The 27,994-nt window shown below is 44.6% G+C and overlaps 1 protein-coding gene across 1 annotated transcript; it reads left to right on the top strand.

Annotated features, from left to right (window-relative positions):
* Positions 1-111: 111 nt before the first annotated feature.
* cops9 (COP9 signalosome subunit 9) lies at positions 112-27,994 on the top strand. The gene is made up of 3 exons (XM_067995488.1): positions 112-270; positions 6,098-6,170; positions 27,713-27,994. The coding sequence occupies exons 1-3, from the start codon at positions 208-210 to the stop codon at positions 27,748-27,750; spliced, it is 174 nt and encodes a 57-aa protein (XP_067851589.1). The 5' UTR covers positions 112-207; the 3' UTR covers positions 27,751-27,994.

Genomic DNA, 27,994 nt, shown 5'->3' with positions numbered 1-27,994 from the left:
TGTTTCTAACAGACGGAGTTTGCTGCTGACCCGCTGAATTCACAGTGAGATTAAGGCCAGGTGCCCGGGTTTCCCCGGCGGCTCTTTTATCCGAGGAGCGAGTTCCCATCGACGCAGAACGAGTGTGGGACACCGGAAGTTCCGTCTGGGTTTCGAGTCCGGGGCTTGGAATCGGGGGACGGTCTGGGACAGAAAATTCCAGTCACAATGAAGCCGGCGGTGGACGAGATGTTCCCCGAGGGCGCGGGTCCGTACGTGGATCTGGACGAGGTTTGTGTCAGACTGTGTCAAACCGTCAACAAAATGGAAGGGATCCGGGCCCAGGCCCCAGACGGAGGTCTGTCTGGTCAAAGGGGCTGGACGGGCAGAGCCGAGCCCCAGGCCTCTCCGGGGTGGAAGGGCATCATTTGGCCTCAGTGCCCCGGGTTAGGAGTCCCGCCTGGTTCTATTCCTACATTTCCTCCTCCTCCCTCCTCGGGTGTGTTCCAAGACTCCTTCCCTCACCCCTTTCTTTTCCTTGTCTCCATACTGCCCCCATGGCAACATCATCGGTTGGCTTCCTTGTGTGTGCTCATAACCTTTCTCCACCATCCTTATCCAGATAACCATCACTGTGCTATCCACTTCCCCAACATCAGCAAGACCAAAGTTTGACTCCCACCATAAACTCTGCATGTCAGCCTGAATCTGGACCCTGCTGTGGCTGCTCACTCAGGTTGATGATGCACAAGCTTAGTGTCCTGTTTATTCTGAGCTTCACACCTCATTTCTCACCTGCCAGGTGCCTGTTTCTGCCTCTGGGACATCGGCCTCCTCGATAGCTGCCTCAACCCCACTGTGTCTTCATCACTTCCACTCTAACGATCCTGAGTTCCACCCTGCATAAACTACAACTTGTCCAAGACTCTGCTGCCCATATCAACCCTGTCCCCATTAACTTCCATTAGCTCCTTATGCCCCAGCATATCAAATTCAAAATCCTTGTTCTCATCTACAAGTCCCTCCAGGCCTCGCATCTGTCTGCAACCTGTCCCAGCCTGATATGCCAGCACATATCAGGCTGGGACAGGTCAGGCTGGGTATTCTGCGGCGAGTGACTCACCTCCTGACTCCCCAAAGCCTTTCCACCATCTACAAGGCACAAGTCAGGAGTGTGATGGAATACTCTCCACTTGCCTGGATGAGTGCAGCTCCAACAACACTCAAGAAGCTCGACACCATCCAAGATAAAGCAGCCTGCTTGATTGGCACCCCATCCACCACCCTAAACATTCACTCCCTGCACCACCGGCGCACTGTGGCTGCAGTGTGCACCATCCACAGGATGCACTGCAGCAACTCGCCAAGGCTTCTTCGACAGCACCTCCCAAACCCACGACCTCTACCACCTAGAAGGACAAGGGCAGCAGGCACATGGGAACAACACCACCTGCACGTTCCCCTCCAAGTCACACACCATCCCGACTTGGAAATATATCGCCGTTCCTTCATCGTCGCTGGGTCAAAATCCTGGAACTCCCTTCCGAACAGCACTGTGGGAGAACCGTCACCACACGGACTGCAGCGGTTCAAGAAGGCGGCTCACCACCACCTTCTCGAGGGCAATTAGGGATGGGCAATAAATGCTGGCCTCGCCAGCGACGCCCACATCCCGTGAACGAATAAAAAAAAACATTTCCTCCACTCTCGCATATCTAGCCTCCTTTGTATCCATCCCTCTCTTTATTCACCATTTGTCGCAGAGCCTACAGTTGTGTCGGCTCCACCCTGTCAAACACTCCCTTAACCCTTCCACAATGTTTTCTCTCTCCCCTCCTTCAAAAGCCTCCTCAAAACTTGTTGCTTTGCCCTTGCCTTCGGTTACTCTCTTTTCCCCTCCCCAGTTGATCCCTAAATATGAAAATGCAAACTCTTAAGCTTTTTTTGGTCTTTTTTGAATGATTCTGAAGTGACCATTTACATGGGTACAGTTTCAAATTGATAATTTGACAAAGGTTTAATAACTGAAGGTGGAATGCCAAAATTTGAGCTGGTAAAATGATCAAAAATGAATCAAGATGGCTAATGGAATGTTCACCATTATTTCAAGAGGGCTGAAGTACCAAGGGGAAGAAGTTATGTTTCAGTTGTACAGAGCCTTGATTGGTCTGGAGTACTGCGTTGAGTTGTGGGCACTGCACGTCGGGAAGGATACAGAAGCCTTGGAGGAGGTATAGTGCAGATTCAGCAGAATGATAACAGGGATTAAAGGGTTAAATTATAAGGATAGGTTGCATATACTTAGCTTGTATTCCCTTGAGTTTAGAAGGTTGATGGGTAATCTAATGAGGTGTTTAAAATGATAAAGGGATTCAATAGGGTGTGTACAGAGAAACTATTTCCTCTGGTGGGGAATCCAGAAAAAAGAGGCAAAATCTTAAAATTAGAGCTAAGCTATTTAGGAATGAAATCAGAAAGCACTTTTTCACACAAAGGGTAGTAGAAATCTGGAACTCTTCCCCTCAAGAGGCTGTGGATGCTGGGTCAATTGAAATTTTCAAAATTGAGATCGATAGATTTTTGTCAGGTATCAAGGGATATGGATCAAACATGGATAAATGGAGTTGAGATCAACCATGATCTGATTTGTGGAACAGGCTGGAAGGGCTGAATGACTTACTCATGTTCCGATGTTCCTGTTGCAGTTAAATTTCTATTATTTGCACTCCTTTTATCTGCCAATGGTTTTGCAAATTAGAACTTGGCACAAAACTGTGCATCATTACACATCTTTTGCTTTTTGTAGCCGTCTTCTTTCCTTGGTGAGTAAAACTACATAAATATTCATTTGCTATTTACAACAACAACTTGCATTTATACAACGCCTTTAGCATAGTAAAACATCCCAAGGCACTTCACAAAGGCGATTATCAATCTGAGCCACATAAGATGATATCAGGAAAGGTGACCAATACATTGGTCAGAGGTAGATTTTAAGGATAGAGGTAGCGAGGTTTAGGGAGGGAATTCCAGAGCTTAGGGCTTAGGCAGCTGAAGGCACGCCGCCAATGGTGGAGCGATTTAAAATCAGGGCTGTGCAAGAGGCCAGAATTGGAGGAGCCCAAAGATCACGGAGGGTTGTCGGGCTGGTGGAGGTTACAGGGAGGGGCGAGGCCATGGAGGGATTTGTATACAGGGTTGAGTATTTTGAATACAGGGATGAGAATTTTAAATTTGAGGCATTGCCGGACTGGGAGCCAATGTAGGCCAGCGAGCACGGGGGTGATGGGTGAAAGGGACTTGGTACGAATTAGGATACGGGCAGCAGAGTTTTGGATTACTTCAAGTTTATGGAGGGTGAAAACTGGGAGGCCAGCTAGGAGAGCATTGGAATAGTCAAGTCTAGAGGTAACAAAGACATAGATTAGGGTTTCAGCAGCAGATGAACTGAGGCAGGGCCGGAGATGGGCGATGTTACGGAGGTGATATTGTGGATGGAGCAGATATGGGGGTTGGAAGCTCATCTCTGTCAAATAGGATGCCAAGGTTGGGAACGCTCTGGTTCAACCTCAGATGTTGTCCATGGAGTCGGTGGCTAAGGAACAGAGTTGTGGCAGGAACCGAAGACAATGGCTTCAATCTTCCCAATATTTAGTTGGAGGAAATTCCTGCTCATTCAGTACTGGATGTTGGACAAGCAGCGTGACAAATAAGAGGAGTCAAGAGAGGTGGTGGTCTTTTTGTCATATATTAATGACCTGGATTTGGGTATACAGGGCATAATTTCAAAGTTTTCAGATGAGACAAAACTCTGAAATGTAGTAAACAGTGAGGAGGATAGTGACAGACCCCAGGAGGACATAGACAGACTGGTGAAATGGGCAGACAAATGGCAGATGAAATTTAAAGCAGAGAAGTATGAAGTGATTCATTTTGGTAGGAAGAATGAGAAGAGGCAATATAAACTAAATGGTACAATTTTAAAGGGGATGCAGGAACAGAGATCTGGGGGTGCACGTACACAAGTCTTTGAAGGTGTCAGGACAAGTTGAGAAGTTGGTTAAAAAGGCATACGGGAACTGTGGTTTTATAAATAGAGGCATAGAGTACAAAAGCAAGGAAGTATTGTGGTCAATTCTGTGCACCACACTTTAGGAAGGATGTCAATGGCCTTAGATAGGGTGCAGGAGAGATTTACTAGAATAGTACCCGGGTTGAAAGACTTCAGTTATGTGGAAAGACAGGAGAAACTGGGGTTGTTCTCCTTAGAGCAGAGAAGGTTGAGGGGAGATCATGAAGGATTTTGATAGAGTAAATAAGGAGAAACTGTTTCCACTGGCAGAAGCGTCTACAACCAGAGGACACAGATTTAAGGTAATTGGCAAAAGAACCAGAGGCGACATGAAGAAAAAAAAAATTACACAGCATGTTGTTATGATCTGGAGTGCACTGCTTGAGACAGTGGTAGAAGCAGATTCAATAATAACTTTCAAAAGGGAATTGGATAAATACTTGAAGGAGGAAAATTTGCTGGGCTATGGAGAAAGAGCAAGAGAGGGGCTAATTGGATAGCTCTTTCTTAATGATTGGCTGAATGGCCTCCTGCGCTGTATCATTCTATGAGGTCGAGCTGGGTGTCATCAGCTATGGCATACTATACTTGCTTTAATCTCACTCCCAGGGTATTGCTGTACCTAATATGCAACACCAAAATTTGGGGGCTCTCAATTATCTCCTGATGTTGAAAAATGTAACATTAAAAAGTTGTCAGGACTCGTACAGACATACACGAAAGTGAATTGGGTCTAGGCCATTTATATACATGTACGATAACTCATCCCCATACCACCTATTATTTTTATATACGGTGTTTTATAGATTTCCCCACATTTGTGGATTGTTATAAGTTATTTTGTATTTTCTCTCCTTACTCCAGATAAGAGAACAGGTAGGTAGTCTGATTCCAGGTGTAACCTGCTATAAGAATACGTGTAAATGCAGTCTAAACTCCATCCTGTTTCTCCTTTCAAGTGCTTGCATTGTTCAGTGTCTGCTTCCAATAGCGTGGTCAAAGTCGGAAATTCACTGTTGGAAATTAAAGTCTGGCTCCTACTATTCTTAACGTGCATTGCCTCCTATATTTGAATATTACATTTTAATCTTTTATTAATTTTCTCCTTTGTCTCCTTAAGGCAATGAGTTGTATTAGAATATGAATCCACAGACATTGGCAGCACTCCAGTACGTTGGCCAAGTGGGCATTCTTCATGTGAGAGCCTAGACAGTGAGTGTTGGCAAGCTATTTGATCATGGGCACAGCACAGCCTAGCCAATCCTGACCTCACTCAATGACCACAATTGCAATTTCCGGCCGGAATCAGGAGTAGAAGCCCTGGTTGATTTATTTTTTTCCTTCCTTAGTTTATTTGTAACTTCCCAGTTGCTGCCCCAGTTTAGATCAACTAACCCTGTGCGCTCCCAGGATTGAATCTGAATTATCTGGTTCAGTATCACACTATATTTAAGAAATAGGAGCAGGAGTAGGCCATACGGCCCCTCGAGCCTGCTCCACCATTCAATAAGATCATGGCTGATCTTCGACCTCAATTCCATCTTCCCGCCAGATCCCTTGATTCCCTTAGAGTCCAAAAATCTGTCGATCTCAGCCTTGAATATACTCAACGATTGAATATTCACAGCCCTCTGGGGTAGAGAATTCCAAAGATTCACCATCCTCTGAGTGAAGAAATTCCTCCTCACCTCTGTCCTAAATGGCCGGCCCCTTATCCTGAGACTATGCCCCCTAGTTCTAGACTCTCCAGCCCAGGGAAACAGCCTCTCAGGATCTACCCTGTAAGAATTTTATGCGTTTCAATGAGATCACCTCTCATTCTTTTAAACTCCAGAGAATACATGCACATTTTACTCAATCTCTTCTCATAGGATAATCCTCTCATCCCAGGAATCAATCTAGTGAACCTTCATTTACTCTTCACTTGTTACTCAAGTAAAGAGAAGCTGGGCTTTGCTATTTTTCTAAGTAGATCAAATGATTGACAGACCTTGTACCCCATAAACTGTCTTTAAATAACTCCAGTCATTTTGGGTTTTTTTTCAGGCAGGAGGAAGTTCAGGACTTCTAATGGATCTTGCAGCTAACGAAAAAGCAGTCCATGCAGATTTCTTTAATGGTAAGATATTCTTCAGTAATTTCTTACACTATTACATATGCTCAGAATTTTTTTTTATTGCAAACCTGTAATGGCTGAGCAGCCATTACAGGTTTGCAAAATGATTAATAATGCAATAATTATGATTAAGGATTCATTTTCTTTCTTAGCCATTTTTTTGTACGTCATTTGTATCTATGTGTCCTCTAGTTGCCTCAGATTGTTATATTATTGAAACATATCTCTGATATTTCTGTCACGCATTGCAGTTAGTCTTTGCAGTCTCCTATTATATTCTGTTCTAGCTCTCTAACATTTTTTAATATGCTGATGTAATTTCTGTTCAATTACACAAATCTCTTTTTCATGTCAAGTATTTGTTAATCTGCTTCATCCTCTTCTCTGAAATCTCTTTGTCATCGTAACTTCTTACACTGAATCGTCCTCACTTGCAAAGCCCGTGATAGCTGCAGGTAGCACTCTCTGTTTCTCATTTTTCATTATGTTAAAATCTGGCCATTACTTATGTGACCTTGTGAACTGCCGTCCAATGTCATTGTGACAGTTGGATTAAAGTGGATAGTTTTCTGAAGATGGGTTATTTCCTTTCTCCCTCCGTCATTTATTTTAATAGGAAATGCAACAACTGCATGACTGGCAGGAATAGAAAGAAGAACAATAAAAACTTCAAGCAAAGTGGTAGAATAATTCTGTCATGTTCTGTCGGCAGTTTTACACCACTCACTCCTAAAAGGACTGATATGTAAGCAAAGTACCCCAGTTGGTATTGCAAACTTCCTTGTTCAAAGGTATATAACAGCTATTTTTCGAAAAAGTCTGCAGTAAAGAAATTAATAAAAATGGGCAACTGAAAAAAATGAGACTTTTACAAATTAAGAATGATTTTTACATTTATTCTAATGTTTTCTGCTTTGATTTCCTGATTTTTAGGCTGGTCAATGGAATTTGAGTTTAATGTTTTATCCCAAGTGACATTTTTGGAAAAATCGCTGTGCGTGATACACCAGTTTCTTGGTAGAATCGTGACTCGGAATGTTTAGCTGCTGTTAGTATTACTCACAGCTAGGGGGCAGGTGCTAGGTGCAGTAAAGTATTTATGCATTTACAGAAGGCGTCAAAGGCTGATTTAGGTTCTGAATGTTTCAAATAGTTGCGGTTTTCAAATATAAGTTTGCAAAATTACAGATGCAATCAATTTGTCTGTTGGATCTGTTATGATTTCAAGCACCCAATATCCGCATCCAGCACTCCCGGCGTAGGTACAGCATGGTGAGGAGCAGAGAGTAAAGCTTCATCTGCTCAGCTCCAATATTGTGCCCAGGCTTCAACCACATAAACAAAACTTCCAAACAAAATTTTTCAAGATGGCTCCTGGGCTGGCAACTCTCTCGGGAGCTCCTTTGCTGTGTAACTCTGTCCTTGGCCATCCGTTGCTCTTTTGCCCCCAATCTCCTCTCTTCCACTATTTGCTACGTTCCCCTGGCTCTAACAGTGGGTGCATTTTAGCCCTAACTACAATTTCAAGCTGCAAGTTTAAAGTTACTTGGGCCCACTGCCTATCCCCCGACCATGCCTGCTCTTTGTTTTCATCAGTGAGCACTGGATCTTTGCCCAAAATTGGCTTTCCCAATTCCTGGACTTCTCTACCATCAAGATTATGCTATTCCAATGGACTACACAGTAAGACTCAGCTGCTGTGACTCTGAGCTTCTATTCAGTTGCTTAAGTTTTATGGTAACTTTGCCTAGCTAACAGCCCATCCCCCCCCCCCCCCCCCCACCTCTGCTGTTAGCTGCTGAGCTTGGGACTGTCCTACTGGTTTTTCAGCTTTATTTTGCTAGTGTGGGTCCTGGCCAGAAATTCACTCTCCTGGGCCGAAGTCCATTTCTACGCTGCTTCTGGACCTTATAGTGACCCCCAACTTCGCCACTGTTTTTCTGCCCCACGACCGATTCTGCGCATCTCCTGGCTCTTCATTCCCATGAAAATACCTCCAGCAGTGCATCCTACGACACTCTACCCTTCAACCTCCTGCTGATTACCACCTACCGCCCTCCCTCAGCTGATGAATCAGTCCTCCTCCATGTTGAACACCACATGGAGGAAGCACTGAGGGTAGCAAGGGCACAGAATGTACTCTGGGTGAGGGACTTCAATGTCCATCACCAAGAGTGGCTCGGTAGCACCACGACTGACCGAGCTGGCCGAGTCCTGAAGGACATAGCTGCCAGACTGGGCCTGCGGCAGGTGGTGAGCGAACCAACATGAGGGAAAAACTTACTTGACCTCGTCCTCACCAATCTACCTGTTGCAAATGCATCTGTCTATGACAGTATTGGTAGGAGTGACCACCGCACAGTCCTCATGGAGACGAAGTCCCGTCTTTGCACTGAGGACACCATCCAACGTGTTAGCACTATCACCGTGCTAAATGGGATAGATTCAGAACAGATCTAGTAGCTGAAAACTGGGCATCCATGAGGCGCTGTGGGCCATCAGCAGCAGCAGAATTGTATTCCAGCACCATCTGTAACCTCATGGCCCGGCATATTCCTCACTCTACCATTACCATCAAGCCAGGGGATCAACCCTGGTTCAACGAGGAGTGTAGGAGAGCATGCCAGGAGCAGCACCAGGTGTACCTAAAAATGAGGTGCCAACCTGGTGAAGCTACAACTCAGGACGACATGCATGCTAAACAGCGGAAGCAACACGCTATAGACAGAGTTAAGCGATTCCACAACCAACAGATCAGATCATAGCTCTGCAGTCATGCCACATCCAGTCGTGAATGGTGGTGGACAATTAACGGGAATCAGGGGGAAAAAATTTCCAGTGGCTGGAGTCATACCAAGCACAAAGGAAGATGGTAGTGGTTGTTGGAGGCCAACCATCTCAGCCCCAGGACATTGCTGCAGGAGTTCCTCAGGGCAGTGTCCTTGGCCCAACCATCTTCAGCTGCTTCATCAATGACCTTCCGTCCATCATAAGGTCAGAAATGGGAATGTTTGCTGATGATTGCACAGTGTTCAGTTCCATTCGCAACCCCTCAAAAAATGAAGCAGTCCGTGTCTGCATGCAGCAAGACCTGGACAACATCCAGGCTTGGGCTGATAAGTGGCAAGTAACATTCACGCCAGACAAGTGCCAGGCAATGACTATCTCCAATAAGAGAGAGTCTAACTACCTCCCCTTGACATTCAATGGCATTACTAAAGCCGAATCCCCCACCATCAACATCCTGGGGGTCACCATTGACCAGAAACTTAACTGGATCAGCCATCTAAACACTGTGGCTCCAAGAGCAGGTCAGAGGCTGGGTATTCTGTGGCGAGTGACTCACCTCCTGACTCCCCAAAGCCTTTCCACCATCTACAAGGCACAAGTCAGGAGTGTGATGGCATACTCTCCACTTGCCTGGATGAGTGCAGCTCTAACAACACTCAAGAAGCTTGACACCATCCAGGACAAAGCAGCCCGCTTGATTGGCACCCCATCCACCAACCTAAATATTCACTCCCTTCACCACTGGTGCACTGAGGCTGCAGTGTGTACCATCCACAGGATGCACTGCAGCAACTCGCCAAGGCTTCTTTGACAGCGCCTCCTAAACCCGCGACCTCTACCACCTAGAAGGACAAGAGCAGCAGGCACATGGGAACAACACCACCTGCACGTTCCCCTCCAAGCCACGCACCATCCCAACTTGGAAATATATCGCCGTTCATTCATCGTCGCTTGGTCAAAACCCTGGAACTCCCTTCCTAAAAGCACTGTGTGAGAACCTTCACCACACGGACTGCAGCGGTTCAAGAAGGTGGCTCACCACCACCTTCTCAAGGGCAATTAGGGATGGGCAATAAATGCTGGTCTCGCCAGCGATGCCCACATCCCATGAACGAACAAAAAAAAAAACTTCTGGACTCACTCACCCTCCATACCCGTCTCCGAACCTGGACATCAGTTCGACGATGCTCCAAGCTGACTCCACCCTATCTATGCCAACTTTATCCCATCACAGGACCTCTGACTTTAACCTTGGACTCCCTCCTTGTATTCCCTGTTTACTACAAGGACATATCTGTCCTAATCTTGCTATATAACCATGCCTATGTAATTTGAATTACCCTGTGTCCATTCACGTGCACGTTTTGGCTGCCACTCTAGACCCGACCCTATCACTTCTATTTCCCTTTCTTTCCCCCCCTTTTTTTCTTCTTTTCTCTTTACCCCTCCTAGGTGTCTCTCTCCTTTTGTCATACTTCTTTTCATTTCTCTTCTCTCGTGTACTCTGCCCCCCCCAAATCCCTATCCCAACCCTTCACCACTCCTCGACCTTCCTACTCTCCTTCCGCCATCCCAGGCTGGACTCCCCCTTAGATAAGCCTACAGCTTCACCGTGTACCTCTCTTGGCATCCTCCGACGGGCCCATGGAGGCACTCGTCGCTGCCTCCTTATGAGCAGCAACCCCAACTGCCCCATCCTACTCTGTCACCAACTTTCCCGCCCAGCGCGCCCGCTGAGGGCTAATGTTGCCAATCTCCTTCCTGTCCCATTCACCCCTCCCAGCGCTGACGCTGTGGACTTGGCCAGCGGATAAACTGCCCCTCTCCGCATCTCCTTCCAGAATGTTCGTTCACCAGAAGGCCTTTGCCATCCATGACCTTATTGTGAATAATTGCATCGACACATGGCCTTGATGGAAACTTAGCTGACGAGTAATGACACCATACCCCTTAACGAAGCCTCCCCGCCTGGCTATATCTTCCACCACTTCCCAGACTGCCGCGGTGGTGGTGTGGCCCTTATCACTAAATCACACCTTGGTTTGTCCCCCTACTCCTCTGGCACCTTTTCCTTTGAGCATCTCACCTTGTTGCAACCTCCCATCCCTCCTTTAAAATCCTCGTTCTCTCCCACCCACCCAAGTACCACGCCAAGTTTCTCACCGAGGTATCTTCACTCCTTCCCTTCCACAGCTTCTGCACCGAGCGACTCTTATCCTCGATGATTTCAACCTCCATCTCAACCCAACATGCCCTCTCTTCTGAATTTACTGCTGCCTTCCTATCTTCACTTAATCTCTCCCTCCATATAAACTCCCCTACCCATTTCTCCACCCCCCCCCCCCACGCCATCGTGTCAATCACAGATAAAGCCATCTCTGATTACCTCCTTGTATCCCTCTCCACTCACATCATCCCCCCCCCAACTCCACTTCCTTCTGTGTCCACCCCTTGCAAAAACGAACCCCCAAGTCACTTACAGCGGCACTTTCAAATTCCCACCTGTCTAACCTTTGGCCTTCCATTCACCATGATATTTCTGCAGCTGCCAAACTGCTCATTTACACCCTCACCTCCACCTTTGACCCCCCCGTCCCCAGAAAAACCATTACTCTTTCTCACCCTGATTGTTTCCCCTAGTATGGCCCTTATTACCTCTCCTTTAAGTCCAAGGGACGTAGACTTGAATGTTTATGGCGGACAACTGGTTTTTAGCCATTCATCGCCAGATCTTGCTGGCCCACATAAAGCACTGTCGGGTCCTGCTCTTCTCTGCCAAAATTGCTCACTGTTCCAGGATCATCCAGGAATGTAAAATAACCCCAGGCTTCTCTTGCTACAAACCGTCTTCTTAAACCCCTCTCCCCTGCCCCCTCCACCCTCGCCTCCAACAACAAGTGTGAGGAGCTCATGGACTTCTTTGTCACTAAGATTGAAACCACCCATTCTGCTGCCTCTGACGTTTACTTGCTTTCTCCAAGCCCACCAAGCCAAACTTCCCCTACAGTTTGCCCTCCTGCCCTATCCCTGAACTCACATCTTTCTCTAGTTTCTCTCCAATCTCCCCTCATGCCCTCTCCAAGCTCGTCTTGTCCATGAGATCCACCTCCTGCTCCCTCGACCCTATTCCCACCAAACTGCTGTCCTCCAACTTCCCTTCTTGGCCCCCATGTTAGCTGATATTGTTAACGGTTCCCTCTCGTCTGGCACTGTCCCCCATCCCATTCATATCTGCCGTCATCACCACCCCCCCCCCCCCCACCCCCCAATGCAAAAAACACCCTTGACCCCACTTTCTTGCAAATTACCGCCGCATCTTCAACCTCCATTTCCTCTCCCAAGTCCTTGAGCGTGTTGTTGCCTCCCATATCTGTCAATCTTTCCCGCAACTCCATGTTTGAACCCTCCAATTAGATTTCTGCCCCTGCCACAGCAATGAAACTGCCCTTATCAAAGTCACAAATGACGTTCTATGTGACTGTGACCGTGGTAAATGATCCCACCTCAACCTTCTTGACCTATCGGCATTCTTTGACACGGTTGACCACACCATCCTCCTCCAACGCCTTTCCTCCGTTGGCCAGCTTGGTGGGACTGCACACGCCTGGTTCTATTCCTATCTGTCCAGTTGAAGCTGGAGAATCACTTGCAGTGGCTTCTCTTCCTGCTCCCGTACTGTCACCTCTGGAGTCCCCCAAGGATCTATCCTTGGACCCCTCCTAGTTTTCATCTACATGCTGCCCCTCGGTAACATCATCCGAAAACACACTGTCAGGTTCCACGTGTATGCTGACGATACCCAGCTCAACCTCACCACCACCTCCACTACCTCTGATTTGTCACACTGCTTATCCGATATCCAGTATTGGAATAGCAGAAATTTCCTCCAACTAGATATTGGGAAGAATGAAGCCGTTTTCTTCGGTCCACGCCGTAAACTCTGTTCCCTGACCACTGTCTGAGACTGAACCAGACTGTTTGTAACCTTGGCATCATATTTGACCAAGATGAGCTTTCGAACACATATCCGCTCCATCACCAAGACCGCCTATTTTCACCTCCATAACATAGCCCGACTCCGCCCCTGCCTCAGCTCATCATCTGCTGAAACTGTCATCTATGCCGTTGTCACCTCTTGCCTTGACAATTCTAATGATCTCCTGTTCGGCCTCCCATCTTCCACCCTCCATAAACTTGAGCTCATCTAAAACCCTGCAGTCCGTATCTTAACTTGCACCGTTCCGTTCACCCATCACCCCTGTGCTCGCTGACCTACATTGGTTCCTGGTCTGGCAGCATCTTAATTTTAAAATTCTCATCCTTGTTACATATGAACATATGAAATTGACGGGCAGGAAAAGACCAGCTGGTCCATGAAGCCTGCTCCACACCATGATGACCGGACCCTCATAATATGATCGAGTTCAACATTGTGTTTGAAAGGGAGAAACACGGATTAGCTACTAAGATTCTAAATTTAGGTAAGGGCGATTTCAACGGGATGAGACAGAGACTGGATACAGTAAACTGGGCAAATCTGTTAATGGGTGAAATGACAGAAGATCAGTGAGAGGTGTTCAAAAAAGTATTTAATGTGATACAGAACCAGTTTATACCAGTAAGCAGCAAGAGCTCTACTTGCCAAAAAAAAGCCATGGACAACATAAAAGTAAAAGAAAAAGCATACAAAAATGCAAAAAATAGCACAGATCCTGGTGACTGGCAGAGATGCAAAGAACAGCAAAGGGTGACAAAACAGATAGTAAGAGCTACAAAAAGGGAGTATGAAAAGAAACTTGCAAGGGATATCAAAGTCAACACAAAAAATCATTAGTTATAGGAAAAAGAGGGTGGTCAAGAGCAATGTGGGCCCATTAAAAACTGACAATGGTGACATTGTAAATGAAATAAGGAAATGGCGGACATGTTAAATAATTACTTTGCATCAGTATTTACAGTAGAGGAAGAGAATAGCATGCTGGACACCTCAAGGAAACTAATTTTGAATCAGGAATGGGGTTTCACCATAATTAACGTAAGCAAATTAACAGCAAAGAAGAAAATAATGACACTAAAGAGTGACATATCCCTAGGACCAGATGGTTTCCATTCCAGGGTTTTGAAGAAAGTAGGTGAGAACATTGCAGTTGCCCTAACTATAATCTTCCAAAGTTCTCTCGATTTCAGGAACCAGTGGATTGGAAGATAGCAAATGTAACCTCGCTATTCAAGAAAGGAGAGAGAGATAAAACAGGCAACTACAGGCCAGTTAGCCTGACATCAATAGTAGGGAAAATGCTAGAATCCATTATTAAGGATGTATTAACAGGGCTCTTAGAAAATTATAATATGATTAGGCAGAGTCCAGAAGTTATGCTACAGCTCCATGAAGCCCTGGTTAGACCACACCTGGAGTACTGTGTTCAGTTCTGGGCACTGCATCTTAGGAAGGTTATATTGGCCTTGGAGGGAATGCAGCATAGATTTACTAGAATGAGACCTGGACTCCAAGGGTTAAATTACGAGGAGAGATTACACAAACAAGGGTTGTATTCCTTGGAATTTAGAAGATTATGGGGTGATTTGATCGAAGTTTTCAAAATATTAAGGGGAACTGATAGGGTAAGTAGAAAGAAACTATTTCCGCTGGTTGGGGAATCGAGGACTGGGGACATAGCCTAAAAATTAGAGCCAGGACTTTCAGGAGTGAAGTTAGAAAACACTTCTACACTGAAAGGAGTTTTCTTCTGCAAACGGCAGTTGATGCTAGCTGAATTGTTAATTTTAATTCGGAGATTGAAAGATTTTTTTTTAACCAAGGGTGTTAAGGAAAATGGGGCTAAGGTGGGTATATGGAGTTAGGTCACAGATCAGCCATGATCTCATTGAATGGCAGAACAGGCTCGAGGGGCTAAGTGGCCTACTCCTGTTCCTATGTTCCTATCACTTCTAACCAATTCTTCCTACCTTTCACCCATCCTTGCAGCCATGTAATCTCCTGGAAGTAGCAAAATAAGGGAAAAAAAATATTTGACCCCCTCAAACAATTGAAACCAGTCCAGGAGATCCTTTGACCAAGTGTAATCAATTAAAAACACTTTCCTTCTATATGATGCAATCTCTGCCCCAGTCCGAAACAGGTCCAGTTCCCTCTTGAAGGCTAGTGAAAAGTCAACACCCACCACACAAGCCGGCAATGTATTCCAGAGGCTTACAATCTCTGGGAAAAGAATAACTGCCTAACAGCCAGTCTATTCCTACTTTTACATAGTTTACACAAATTGTTTTCAAATCCCTTCATGGCATCGCCCCTCCCTACCTCTGTAACCTCCTCCAGCCCTACAACCCTCCAAGATCTCTGCTCCTCCAATTCTGGCCTCTTTCGCATCCCCAATTTTAATTGCTCCACCATTGGCGACCATGCCTCCAGCTGCCTTGGCCCTAACCTCTGGAATTCTATCCCTAAACCTCTCCACCTCTACCCCTCTCTCCTTTAAGGTGCTCTTTAAAACCTACCTTTTTGACCAAGCTGTTGATCAACTGTCTTAATATCTCCTTATGTGGCTCGGTGTCAAATTTTGTTTGATAATGCTCCTGTGAAGGTTAAAGGTGCTATATAAATGCAAATTGTTGTTTTTTCACTTGTTACACCAGCCATCCTGTGGCCTGTCTGAGTAAAGCTTTTAACTTGATGGCAAATTTACATATCACAACCATTGAGTTTACATTTTTTCACATGTTACTTCAGACATTGATATTTTACTATTGTGCATTGAATGCAGTACCAGTTTTGTGCTATGGGCTCATAGTCAGTGAGAAACTGGGTTAACACTCCCCAAACTTATTTGAAGTCGGACCCTTACAATCAACATATAGCAGTTGTAGGAATAATAGATTGGGATTGAGGTTTATAGCTAGAGTTTTTCTGTCAAATGCTTAAATTGGTTCTTAAATCAAACTATATAAACCGACTCTACTAAAAAGACCCATTTAATTCCACTTACCCCAAAGATATTGAGGATTGAACAGGGCATAGTTTAATGTGCTATAACTACAATATTACACTGCTTCTGTATAGTCCAGGATAATTCAATGCAATTTTACAAACAAAGTATTAACTTCATTTCAGAATTACAGCTAAAGAATTAACTATATTCAATTTAATGTAGCATAACTACATTCAGAATTACAGTATCACAGCCTCAGTTTAACATAACATCAGTAAGTAGTTTTGAGGAGTACTTGCTTGACAACCTTAGGACTTTTCTGTTTATATAGTGAAATAACAGGTAGCAATTATGCTCTTCCTGTATCTTGGATGATCATATAAAAACATACAACCTCTTTTAACTGTTATATCAAAACAATCTGTCTTCCTCTGCACAATGCATTCATTCTTGCCTCAAGGATATGTCTTCAGTGAGTCTGTAATCATCTGGAATGCACTACCTGAAAGGGTGGTAGAAGCAGATTTCAAAAGGGAATTGGATATGCTTGAAAAGGAAACATTTGCAGCACTACGGGGAAAGAGCAGGGGAGTAGAACTAATTCAGTAGCTCTTTCAAAGACCCTGCACAGGCACAATGGGCTGAATGGCCTCCTTCTGTGCTTCATCAGTAGTTGTCCTCTTCTAGCCTCAAGCTAACCTCTTGCACACAGTTATAATATCATATCATACTTCCTGACAACTGTTGGATTCCCCACTGAACTGAATTTGAGTACAATCTAATATTCCTATTTGAAGACTTCTTATGACTACTGCTGCTGTCTTGACTTCTGAAAACTTGGGCAGAAACTTTCCCTCTAGGTACCTTAGCTAAGCATTATTTCAGGCTATCCGACTGATCCATTACTCCTCACCAAGGTTGGAGTTTCTACTAAGACTATAGAAATATACTTATTTAAATGATTTTACAACATAATATGATGTACCTAATTTTGGCTCCAAAAATTCTATCATTAACCAGCTAAACATTTTTATCTGATTGAGCAATTTTGATGAGCAAGGATTCAATGACCAACAGTTCAACCAAAGATTAGGTTGTAACAAAATATTTGTGAAAAAAATTAACACTTCGTTCAGGAGACTTTTTCGTCCCTGAATTTAAGCTCTAGTTAGTGGTAAAAAGCCAGTGTCTAACCTGTTATGTCACCCAGTGTCATGTTTTAACTTTTCTCCATACAGAGTCATGAATTTTACTGGAATTAGTGTGTACCCTTCAGAAAGTTTGTGCACACAGCATGCGTTGTTTGTCTGTGGCTATTTTGCCATAAAAGAAAAAGATATTGTTCTTCTACAAGTGCCAAAGAGATATATAAATCTTATCGATACATAGATTAAGGATTAGAATTGTGCGTATTGATTTAAAATATGTTTATAACACAATCCCTTTCATGTTCGATTCATTGTGAGAGAGTGGTAAGAATGTGGAACTCGCTACCACAAGGAGTAGTTGAGGCGACTAGCATAGATGCATTTAGGGGGAAGCTAGATAAGCACATGAGGGAGAAAGGAATAGAAGGATATGCTGATAGGGTTAGATGAAGAGGGGTGGGAGGAGCCTCGTGTGGAGCATAAATGCCAGCATAGACCAGTTGGGCTGAATGGCCTGTTTCTGTGCTGTAGACTCTATGTAAATCTATGAATTGAATAAAATATTAAATAGTGTCCCTATCTGGTGGACCGGCTAGATACGATGGGGAGGGTCGTCACTCCACTCCCATCAGACGCGAGTATGCTGCTGGATGTCAGCCCAGTATTCTGAGGCTAGAACTCTGATCTCTTGCTCAATAGGGCTATGATGGATGAGTGCATCGCTTCCGTTAGACGCGAGTTGCTCGCTGGATGTCAGCCCAGTATTCTGGAGACCATAAACTCTCGTCACAGCTTGCTGGTGCTGACTGGAGAGGGGCTCAAACCCGTAACATTCTGACTCAGAAGCGGGAATGCTACCACTGAGCCAAGGCTTACTCCGAAAAAAAATTAAAACTGTGTAAAATGTCTAGACTTCAGTAAACTTGAACACAAAGCTGAATAAAACTCCAGTTGTCATGGATCTGTGAGGTCGCAGAAGGATTTAGGTTGCTGAATTTGGATTGAGAAGTAATTAGAAATTCAAAGGAAATGTGAATGAAATGTGTACAGTTCAATAAAATGACTAAAGATGAATAAAATTTATGTCAGGAAAAGTCTTGGAGTTTTTCAACTGGTGAAGAGACCTGTTGCAACCAGGTTGTTAGTCAGTAATGGCGTCCAATTTTCTGATAGACTTTGGGTGATGTAAGCATGTGATTGGAGGCAATTGTCATGTGGTCACTGGAGACCGATGGAAATAGTTCACCAGAACCATTTTGTGGTCCTGTGGTTCTTACAATCAGGTTGCTAGAAAGGGGCAACATTATCACAGATCAACCACACCCCCAGGAACACATTCAGAGTAGTTTATTACTTTAAATAAATAGAAGAAAATGTATTGCCTTTAATATATATTTTGTGTACCAATTCATTTTTAAATAAATGACCCTCAGTGCCTGATGGTGCCTGAAACCATCTGGAATAAACATTGGTGCATTCAAATAATTTCATAAATTACAGGATTTCAGATTACAAGTTTGCTATACCCAAATACTGCTTTTTGAATGAAATGCTCTGTTTATATATGTACTTTGTGTACTTATGATTAGTGCCACAGCTCCAGTTACTCAAATACTTCAATTGCATGTCAGATTTACAGAGGAAATGACATGGCCATATTAAGAATAATGAATCAACATAAAATCTTTAATAGGCAATAAAATACCTTGTGGGCAGTATGATTCCTGTGGATATGAATTCCTTATAAGCTCATTATAGTTACAACCTTTGTTCTGTGTTTGGTGTATTGTTCTGGGAGGAGGAGGAGGAGGAGGAGGAGGAGTGTTCCAACACAGCAGCGAGTTTCTTGTAGATGGGAATACTGTAACGTGGCAGTGACTAACCTTTTTCTTAAGGATTCCTCCCAAAATTTGGCTCTACTTTGAAATTGTTGTTTTTATCCTAATGCCCAAGGTTAAAATTGATCCGTTCCCAACATACTTACCTAAATGTTGTCTACAGTTATACTTCAGTTGCATAAATAAGCAAATTAAAAGGGTTTCCAGTATCCAATGTTGTGTATACTTCCAACTATAGAACCTAATTTTACAAATGTATGACCATGTTTATTTTAACCATTTTACAGTTCTTGGAGATGTTTTTCTATCCAGGAATGGAATGGTTGTGCTGCGTGTGCGAGCCACAACAATAATAAAAGGAGTAAAATATTTTTGTGCATCGTTCCAAATTTTACGTGCAAGTCTCAAAAGATCAATTGTTTTTCTTTTGAAGTTTTGATTTAATGTGTTAAAGATTAATGAGACTGTGGTGCCATTGGGAATTTCAACAAGATAACTCCAGGATGAGTATTTGTGGCTTTCTTGATCACATTATCTTCTATTCACATTTTATTGGTTTGAAGTTTGTTAGGTCACATTAGTAGATGAGCTAACTTCACATTACATGGATCACAAGTTCAAGTCCTTTTATGTACCTAATATTTTAAAACACCGTGATTCATTTCAATGAATTTAATGGAAACTATGAAGTGCTGTAGCTTGCAATGGCAGGGTTTTGTGGCTTACAGAGTAGAAACACACCCAATGTGCCATACTATGAGGAATTTTCCTCTTGTCCATTAACTAAGTAGGATTTTTAGGTATTGCCAACATCCTTTGCTTGGTTTGTCCTGGCTGGCAGAGGTCTAATTGTGGAGGCAGTTTCATTCTGTTCCTTAGAGCCAACAGATGCGACCTTGGCTGTGTGTTCCTTATTAGTTTTTGCTTTCACAAACACAGTGTTCCACTACCACACACCGCTCCTGTGTAGCCCTGTTCATAGACAATGTAGGTGCATTTACCGAACTGCCCACAGATTGGCACTAACTTGAAAAGCTCACACAGACTTCAGTGGCTAATTTGGGAAATGTATGCTGGTGCAGTTGGGGCTCTGGACAGAGACATTTCTTCTGAATCAGATTATTCTGTACCTTAACTGGCAGTATATAATATGGACACTGGATGGCAAAAGTAGAAAAGCACTGAGATCCTTCATCACAATAAGCACTAAACTTCATCAAAAATTTGAAGTTAAGAACTTATATTGAATGGTGACTACAGGCTGCTTTAACATAATAAGAGAGCAGAAATCTAGTTCAAATATTTGGAATGGTGAAGAGGACAAAACTATAGAGCTAAATTATGTGAGCTAAACCATCCCCAAAACTCGTTTGAATTAAAAAATGTATTGGTGACTTGAACAAAACTGCAAACCTTTTTAAGTATTTACGTTTATGGTGGTATCCCAGTGTAGGTAGATGTATGCCGATGTTCCTCCTAAACAAAGCTCAATATTGGAACAATATTTTACAGCCTTCTACATTCTAACTTTTAATATAATCACTATCTGTTCTGTAATTGAAGGGAATAATCATAAAGAAACTTTGTAGAAATGTAAATGTGGCTGGTCTTTCTGTCTCACAATCTCAAGTTCACCTAAGAATGGCATTGTGGGAAAAGTATTTGTTGTTTCTTTATAAATCTATGTTATTAATTCAAAATCCTAGACCAAAATAGGTGACTTGAATCATGCCGCCTTCAAGAATGGCATTGATGGACATTCTGAAATAAGTTTGAGGCCTGACCATTCTTGTAAAAGGTGCTTAGTGGCGAACAGCTTACCAGACAAGACAAATGATAAAAACCTTGTACAATTGAAGTTTTTCAACTGACCAATCCATTGATAAAAAGTTTCAGTGGTGAGGCAGGAAATCAATACACTGAGCTCTAGGGCAGCAGTTTCCACTGATTGATGGTAATAGTCCCTTACAGTCAGAAATGGGGGAAATTCTAATGGGGAACAAAGAAATGGCAGAACAATTAAACACATACTTTAGTTCTGTTTTCACAAAGGAGGACACAAATAACCTGCCAGAAATGTTAGGGAACCAAGGGTCTAGTGAGAGGGAGGAACTGAAGGAAATCAGTATTATTTAAAAAAAATTAATGGAGCTAAAGGCTGACAAATTTCCAGGGCCTGATAATCTATATCCCAGAGTACTAAAGGAAGTGGCCCTGGAAATAGTGGATGCATTGGTGATCATCTTCCAAAATTCTATAGACTCTGGAACAGTTCCTACAGATTGGAGGGTGGCAAATGTAACCCCACTATTTTAAAAAAAGGAGGGAGAAAAAAAACAGGGAATTACAGACCAGTTAGCCTAACATCAGTAGTGGGGAAAATGCTAGAGTATTATAAAAAATGTGATAACAGAACACTTGGAGGGCATTAACGGGATTGGACAAAGTCAGCATGGGTTTATGAAAGGGAAATCATGCATAACAAATCTACTGGAGTTTTTTGAGGCTGTAACTAGTAGAATAGATAGGGGAGAACCAGTGGATGTGGTGTACTTGGATTTTTGAGAAGGCTTTTGATAAGGTCCCACACAAGAGGTTAGTGTGCAAAATTAAAGCACCTGGGATTGGGGTGAATATACTGGCCTGGATTGAAAATTGGTTGACAGACAGGAAACAGAGAGTAGGAATAAACCGGTCTTTTTCCGGGTGACAGCCAGTGACTAGTGGGGTACTGCAGGGATCAGTGCTTGGGCCCCAGCTATTCACAATATATATCAATGATTTGGATGAGGGAACTAAATGTAACATTTCCAAGTTTGTAGATGACACAAAGCTGGGGTGGAATGTGAGCTGTGAGGAGGATGCAAAGAGGCTCCAATGTGATTTAGACAAGTTGGGTGAGTGGGCAAGAACATGGCAGATGCAGTATAACGTGGATAGATGTGAGGTTATCCACTTTGGTTGTAAAAACAGAAGGGCAGATTATTATCTGAAAGGTGATAGATTGGGATAAGGGGAGGTGCAAGAGACCTGGGTGTCCTTGTACACCAGTCGCTGAAAGCGAGCATTCAGGTGCAGCAAGCAGTTAGGAAGGCGAATGGTATGTTGGCGTTCATTGCAAGAGGATTTGAGTACAGGAACAGGGATGTCTTACTGCAGTTATACAGGGCCTTGGTGAGAAGACATCTGGAGTATTGTGTGCAGTTTTGGCCTCCTTATCTGAGGAAGGATGTCCTTGCCATGGAGTGAGTGCAACGAAGGTTTACCAAACTGATTCCTGGAATGGCAGAACTGACGTATGAAGAGAGATCGGGTCAACTAGACCTATATTCACTAGAGTTTAGAAGAATGAGAGGTGATCTCATCGAAACATACAAAATTCTAACAGGACTTGACAGACTAGATGCAGGGAGGATGTTCCCGAAGGCAGGGGGTCCAGAACCGGGGTCCAGAACCAGGAGTCACAGTCTCAGGATGCGGGGTATGCCATTTAGAACCGAGATGAGGAGAAATTTTTTCACTGAGGGTGGTGAACCTGTGGAATTCTCTACCACAGAAGGCGGTAGAGGCCAAGTCATTAGATGTATTCAAGAAGGAGATAGATATATTTCTTAATGCCAAAGGGATCAAGGGATAGGAGGAAAAAGCGGGAACAGGGTACTGAGTTGGATGATCAGCCATGATCAATTTGAATGGCGGAGCAGGCCCGAAGGGCCGAATGGCCTACTCTTGCTCATATTTTCTATGTTTCTATGTAATAGTTTCTTGAGTCAGACGCTATTTGATTGACGGAAGATTTTCGAACAGCCTAGGTACCCCACCCCAATGGTCTTGTATGAAATTAGTTTGGACAGTCTCAAATAGTTAGATTACTGGGTACGAACCTGTAGTACAAAACTGTCCCCAATTCAACAACAGCAACTTGCATTTATATAGCGCCTTTAATGGAGTGAAACATCCCAAGGTGCTTCACAGGAGCATTATCAAACAAAATTTGACACTGAGCCACATAAGGAGATATTAGGACAGGTAACCAAAAGCTTGATCAAAGAGGTAGGTTTTACGGTGTATCTTGAAGATGGAGAGAGAGGTAGAGGTAGAGAGGTGGAGAGGTTTAGGGAGAGTATTCTAGAGCTTGGGGCCTAGGCAGCTGAAGACATGGTCACCAATAGTGGAATGACGAAAAGCGGGGATGCGCAATAGGCCAGAATTAGAAGAACACAGAGATCTCGGCGGGTTGTAGGGCTGCAGGAGGTTACAGGAAGCACTAATTGGCAGTTTCGCTCAGAGGCTGGTGTTGGAAATGGTGAAAGTGTCATATTGGTGCAGTATGCTGAAGTTGGGGCTGAGGGGAGAGAGCTTCACTTTGCAACTGGCTGTGCTATAGCTAACCTGGGAGTGCCTGATGGGTGCCTGAAATGAAAAGAGTTCCATTCATCAACTTAATGAATGAAAAAAAGCCAACCCAGAACACGCCTTGAGTTTAAATCCTACTCTTGACTGGCACCCACAATAAGGTTTTCTTCACTTATTGCTCAAGAAGGGAAGGATAATTGATCAGGATGGAAGTCATTTTGCCTTCATCAAAGGATGATACCATAACTGAGAGAATATACTTATCAGGAAAGGCTGAATAGGCTGGAGCTGTTTTCTCTGGAAAAGAAAAGGCTGAGCAGTGACCTGATAGAGGTCTTTAAGATTTTGAGTCTGTTGCGACACTACAGACTTCCTACAAAAACTCAGCACCCACGGACCAGTTGAACCAGGAACACTTCTCACCACGATGGACGTCTCGCCACTCTACACCAGTATCCCCCACGATGACGACATCGCTGCAACAGCCTCAGTACTCAACACCAACAACAGCCAATCTCCAGATGCCATCCTACAACTCATCCGCTTCATCCTGGATCACAATGTCTTCACCTTCGACAACCAGTTCTTTACCCAAACAAACAGAACAGCCATGGGGACCAAATTCGCACCCCAATACGCCAACATTTTCATGCACAAGTTCGAGCAGGACTTCTTCACTGCACAGGACCTCCAACCAACGCTATACACCAGATACATCAACGACATTTTCTTCTTATGGACCCATGGCGCAGAATCACTGAAGAGACTACACGATAACATCAACAAGTTCCATCCCACCATCAAGCTCACCATGGACTACTCCTCAGAATCAGTTTCTTTCTTGGACACACGAATCTCCATCAAAGACGGGCACCTCAGCACCTCACTCTACCGCAAGACCACGGACAACCTCACGATGCTCCACTTTTCCAGCTCCCACCCTAACCATGTCAAAGAGCCCATCCCCTATGGACAGGCCCTGCGAATACACAGGATCTGCTCAGACGAGGAGGAACGCGATGGACACCTACAGACGCTGAAAGACGCCCTCGTAAGAACGGGATATGACGCTCGACTCATTGATCGACAGTTCCGACGGGCCACAGCGAAAAATCGCATAGACCTCCTCAGAAGACTAACACGGGACGCAACCAACAGAGTACCCTTCGTCGTCCAGTACTTCCCCGGAGCGGAGAAACTGCGCCATGTTCTCCGCAGCCTTCAACATGTCATCGATGACGACGAACACCTCGCTAAGGCCATCCCCACACCTCCAGTACTCGCCTTCAAACAGCCACCCAACCTCAAATTACCCTTGTTCGCAGCAAATTACCCAGCTTTCAGGAGAACAGTGTCCACGACACCACACAACCCTGCCACGGCAACCTCTGCAAGACATGCCAGATCATCGACACAGACACCACCATCACACGAGAGGACACCACCCACCAGGTACATAGTTCATACTCCTGTGACTCGGCCAATGTTGTCTACCTCATACGTTGCAGGAAAGGATGCCCCGGAGCATGGTACATTGGTGAGACCATGCAGACACTGCGACAACGGATGAACGGACACCGCGCAACAATCGCCAGACAGGAGGGTTCCCTCCCAGTCGGGGAACACTTCAGCAGTCAAGGACATTCAGCCACCGATCTTCGGGTAAGCGTTCTCCAAGGCGGCCTTCGAGACACACAACAACGCAAAATCGTCGAGCAGAAATTGATAGCCAAGTTCCGCACCCATGAGGACGGCCTCAACCGGGATCTTGGGTTCATGTCACGCTACACGTAACCCCACCAGCGAAAAAAAGTTATCTGTTTTTAACACAACGGGTCATTCTCTGTCTTTCTCTTCCTTTCGGATGTTTCTCTCCCTCTCTTTTTCTCTGTTTTGTGTTCTGGCCATTTGTGTATTCGGTGGTCCTGTAGGTAACATCACTCTGTCTGAACACTTTGATTGCCTTGACAACGGGCAGTTGGAAAGATTATCTGTAATCACCAGGTATTGTTCTCTGACTATGAATGCGGTAACCTTCCATGGAATCCCACACTCGCTCACCTGACGAAGAGAAAGCCTCCGAAAGCTTGTGATTTTCAAATAAAACAGTTGGACTATAACCTGGTGTTGTAAGATTCCTTACATTTAAGATTTTGAAAGGGTTTGATAGGGTAGATGTAGAGAAGATGTTTCCACTTGTGGGGGAGTCAAAAACCAGAGGTCATAAATATAAGATAGTCACTGATAAATCCAATAGGGAATGCAGGAGAAACTTCTTTACCCAAAGAGTGGTTAGAATGTGGAACTCGCCACCACAAGGAGTAGTTGAGGTGAATAGCATAGATGCATTTAAGGGGAAGCTAAATAAGTGCAGGAGAGAGAAAGGAATAGAAGAATTTGCTGACGGGGTTAGATGAAGAGGGGTGGGAGGAAGCTCGTATGGAGCATAAACGCCGGCATAGATCAGTTAGGCCGAATGGCCTACTTCTGTGCTGTAAATTCTATGTAACTCGATGTAACCATGCTTTCTTGTTGGACTAGAGAGTGATAATGATTGCAGTCATGGAGCTGTATAAAGAGCTTACAGTATTTTCTCATTTTTAACAAATCAGTGGAACTTTGGGGGAGGTAACTGCGGAGGGTAGGGGATAAGAGAAGGAAGGAAAAGAGAATAGAGAAAATATAGTTTTTTTTTTATTCATTCATGGGATGTGTGTGTCGCTGACGAGGCCGGCATTTATTGCCCATCTGTAATTGCCCTTGAGAAGGTGGTGGTGAGCCGCTTTCTTGAACCGCTGCAGTCCGTGTGGTGAAGGTTCTCCCACAGTGCTGTTCGGAAGGGAGTTCCAGGATTTCGACCCAGCGACGATGAAGGAACGGCGATATATTTCCAAGTCGGGATGGCGTGTGACTTGGAGGGGAACATGCAGGTGGTGTTGTTCCCTTGTACCTGCTGCTCTTGTCCTTCTAGGTGGTAGAGGTCGTGGGTTGGGAAGGTGGTGTCAAAGAAGCCTTTGCAAGTTGCTGCAATGCATCCTGTGGATGGTGCACACTGCAGCCACTGTGCGCCGGTGGTGAAGGGAGTGAATGTTTAGGGTGGTGGATGAGGTGCCAATCAAGCGGGCTGCTTTGTCCTGGATGGTGTCGAGCTTCTTGAGTGTTGTTGGCGCTGCACTCATCCAGGCAAGTGGAGAGTATTCCATCACACTCCTGATTTGTGCCTTGTAGATGGTGGAAAGGCTTTGGGGAGTCAGGAGGTGAGTCACTTGCCGCAGAATACCCAGCCTCTGACCTGCTCTTGTAGCCACAGTATTTATATGGCTGATCCAGTTAAGTTTCTGGTCAATGCTGACCCCCAGGATGTTGATGGTGGGGGATTCGGCGATGGTAATGCCGTTGAATGTCATGGGGAGGTGATTAGACTCTCTCTTGTTGGAGATGGTCATTGCCTGGCACTTGTCTGGCACGAATGTTACTTGCCACTTATCAGCCCAAGCCTGGATGTTCTCCAGGTCTTGCTGCATGCGGGCTCGGACTGCGTCATTACCTGAGGGGTTGCGAATGGAACTGAACACTGCAATCATCAGCGAACATCCCCATTTCTGACCTTATTGATGGAGGGAAGGTCATTGATGAAGCAGCTGAAGATGTTTGGGCCTAGGACACTGCCCTGAGGAACTCCTGCAGCAATGCCCTGGGGCTGAGATGATTGGCCTCCAACAACCACTACTATCTTCCTTTGTGCTAGGTATGACTCCAGCCACTGGAGAGTTTTCCCCCTGATTCCCATTGACTTCAATTTTACTAGGGCTCCTTGGTGCCACACTCGGTCAAATGCTGCCTTGATGTCAAGGGCAGTCACTCTCACCTCACCTCTGGAATTCAGCTCTTTTGTCCATGTTTGGACCAAGGCTGTAATGAGGTGTGGAGCCGAGTGGTCCTGGCGGAACCCAAACTGAGCATTGGCGAGCAAGTAAGTGCCGCTTGATAGCACTGTCGACGACACCTTCCATCACTTTGCTGATGATTAAGAGTAGACTGATGGGGCGGTAATTGGCCAGATTGGATTTGTCCTGGTTTTTGTGGACAGGACATACCTGGGCAATTTTCCACATTGTCGGGTAGATGCCAGTGTTGTAGCTGTACTGGAACAGTTTGGCTAGAGGCGCGGCTAGTTCTGGAGCACAAGTCTTTAGCACTACAGCTGGGGTGTTGTCGGGGCCCATAGCCTTTGCTGTATCCAGTGCACTCAGCCGTTTCTTGATATCACGTGGAGTGAATCGAATTGACTAAAGACTGGCTACTGTGATGGTGGGCATACCGGGAGGAGGCCGAGATGGATCATCCACTCGGCACTTCTGGCTGAAGATGGTTGCAAATGCTTCAGCCTTGTCTTTTGCACTCATGTGAACTCAAGTAAACCTTGATTTGAGGATATTAATTGTACTTATTGTTTAAATCTTTAGATTTTGAAGACCTCTTTGATGATGACGATATTCAGTGATTCGTTCTCCACACTTCACCATCTGAATTACTGTACGTCTTCAAACATGACACACGGAAAAGAATGGTCAACATCTTAGAACATTAGCAGCAGCCTTTCCATGGACAAACACTCAAGGCAGGACATTTTCCAATCAGCGAGCCCACATTTCACAAACCCGCATAGACTATGTACGGTCACTGTGCTAATTTTTTGTGTGTTTTAAAATTTTGAATTTATTTTATTAAAGTAAAATGTAACAAAA

Source organism: Heptranchias perlo, chromosome 13, assembly GCF_035084215.1.
Source record: "Heptranchias perlo isolate sHepPer1 chromosome 13, sHepPer1.hap1, whole genome shotgun sequence".
Lineage (NCBI taxonomy): Eukaryota > Metazoa > Chordata > Chondrichthyes > Hexanchiformes > Hexanchidae > Heptranchias > Heptranchias perlo.
This window is presented reverse-complemented; position numbering and strand designations above follow the sequence as displayed.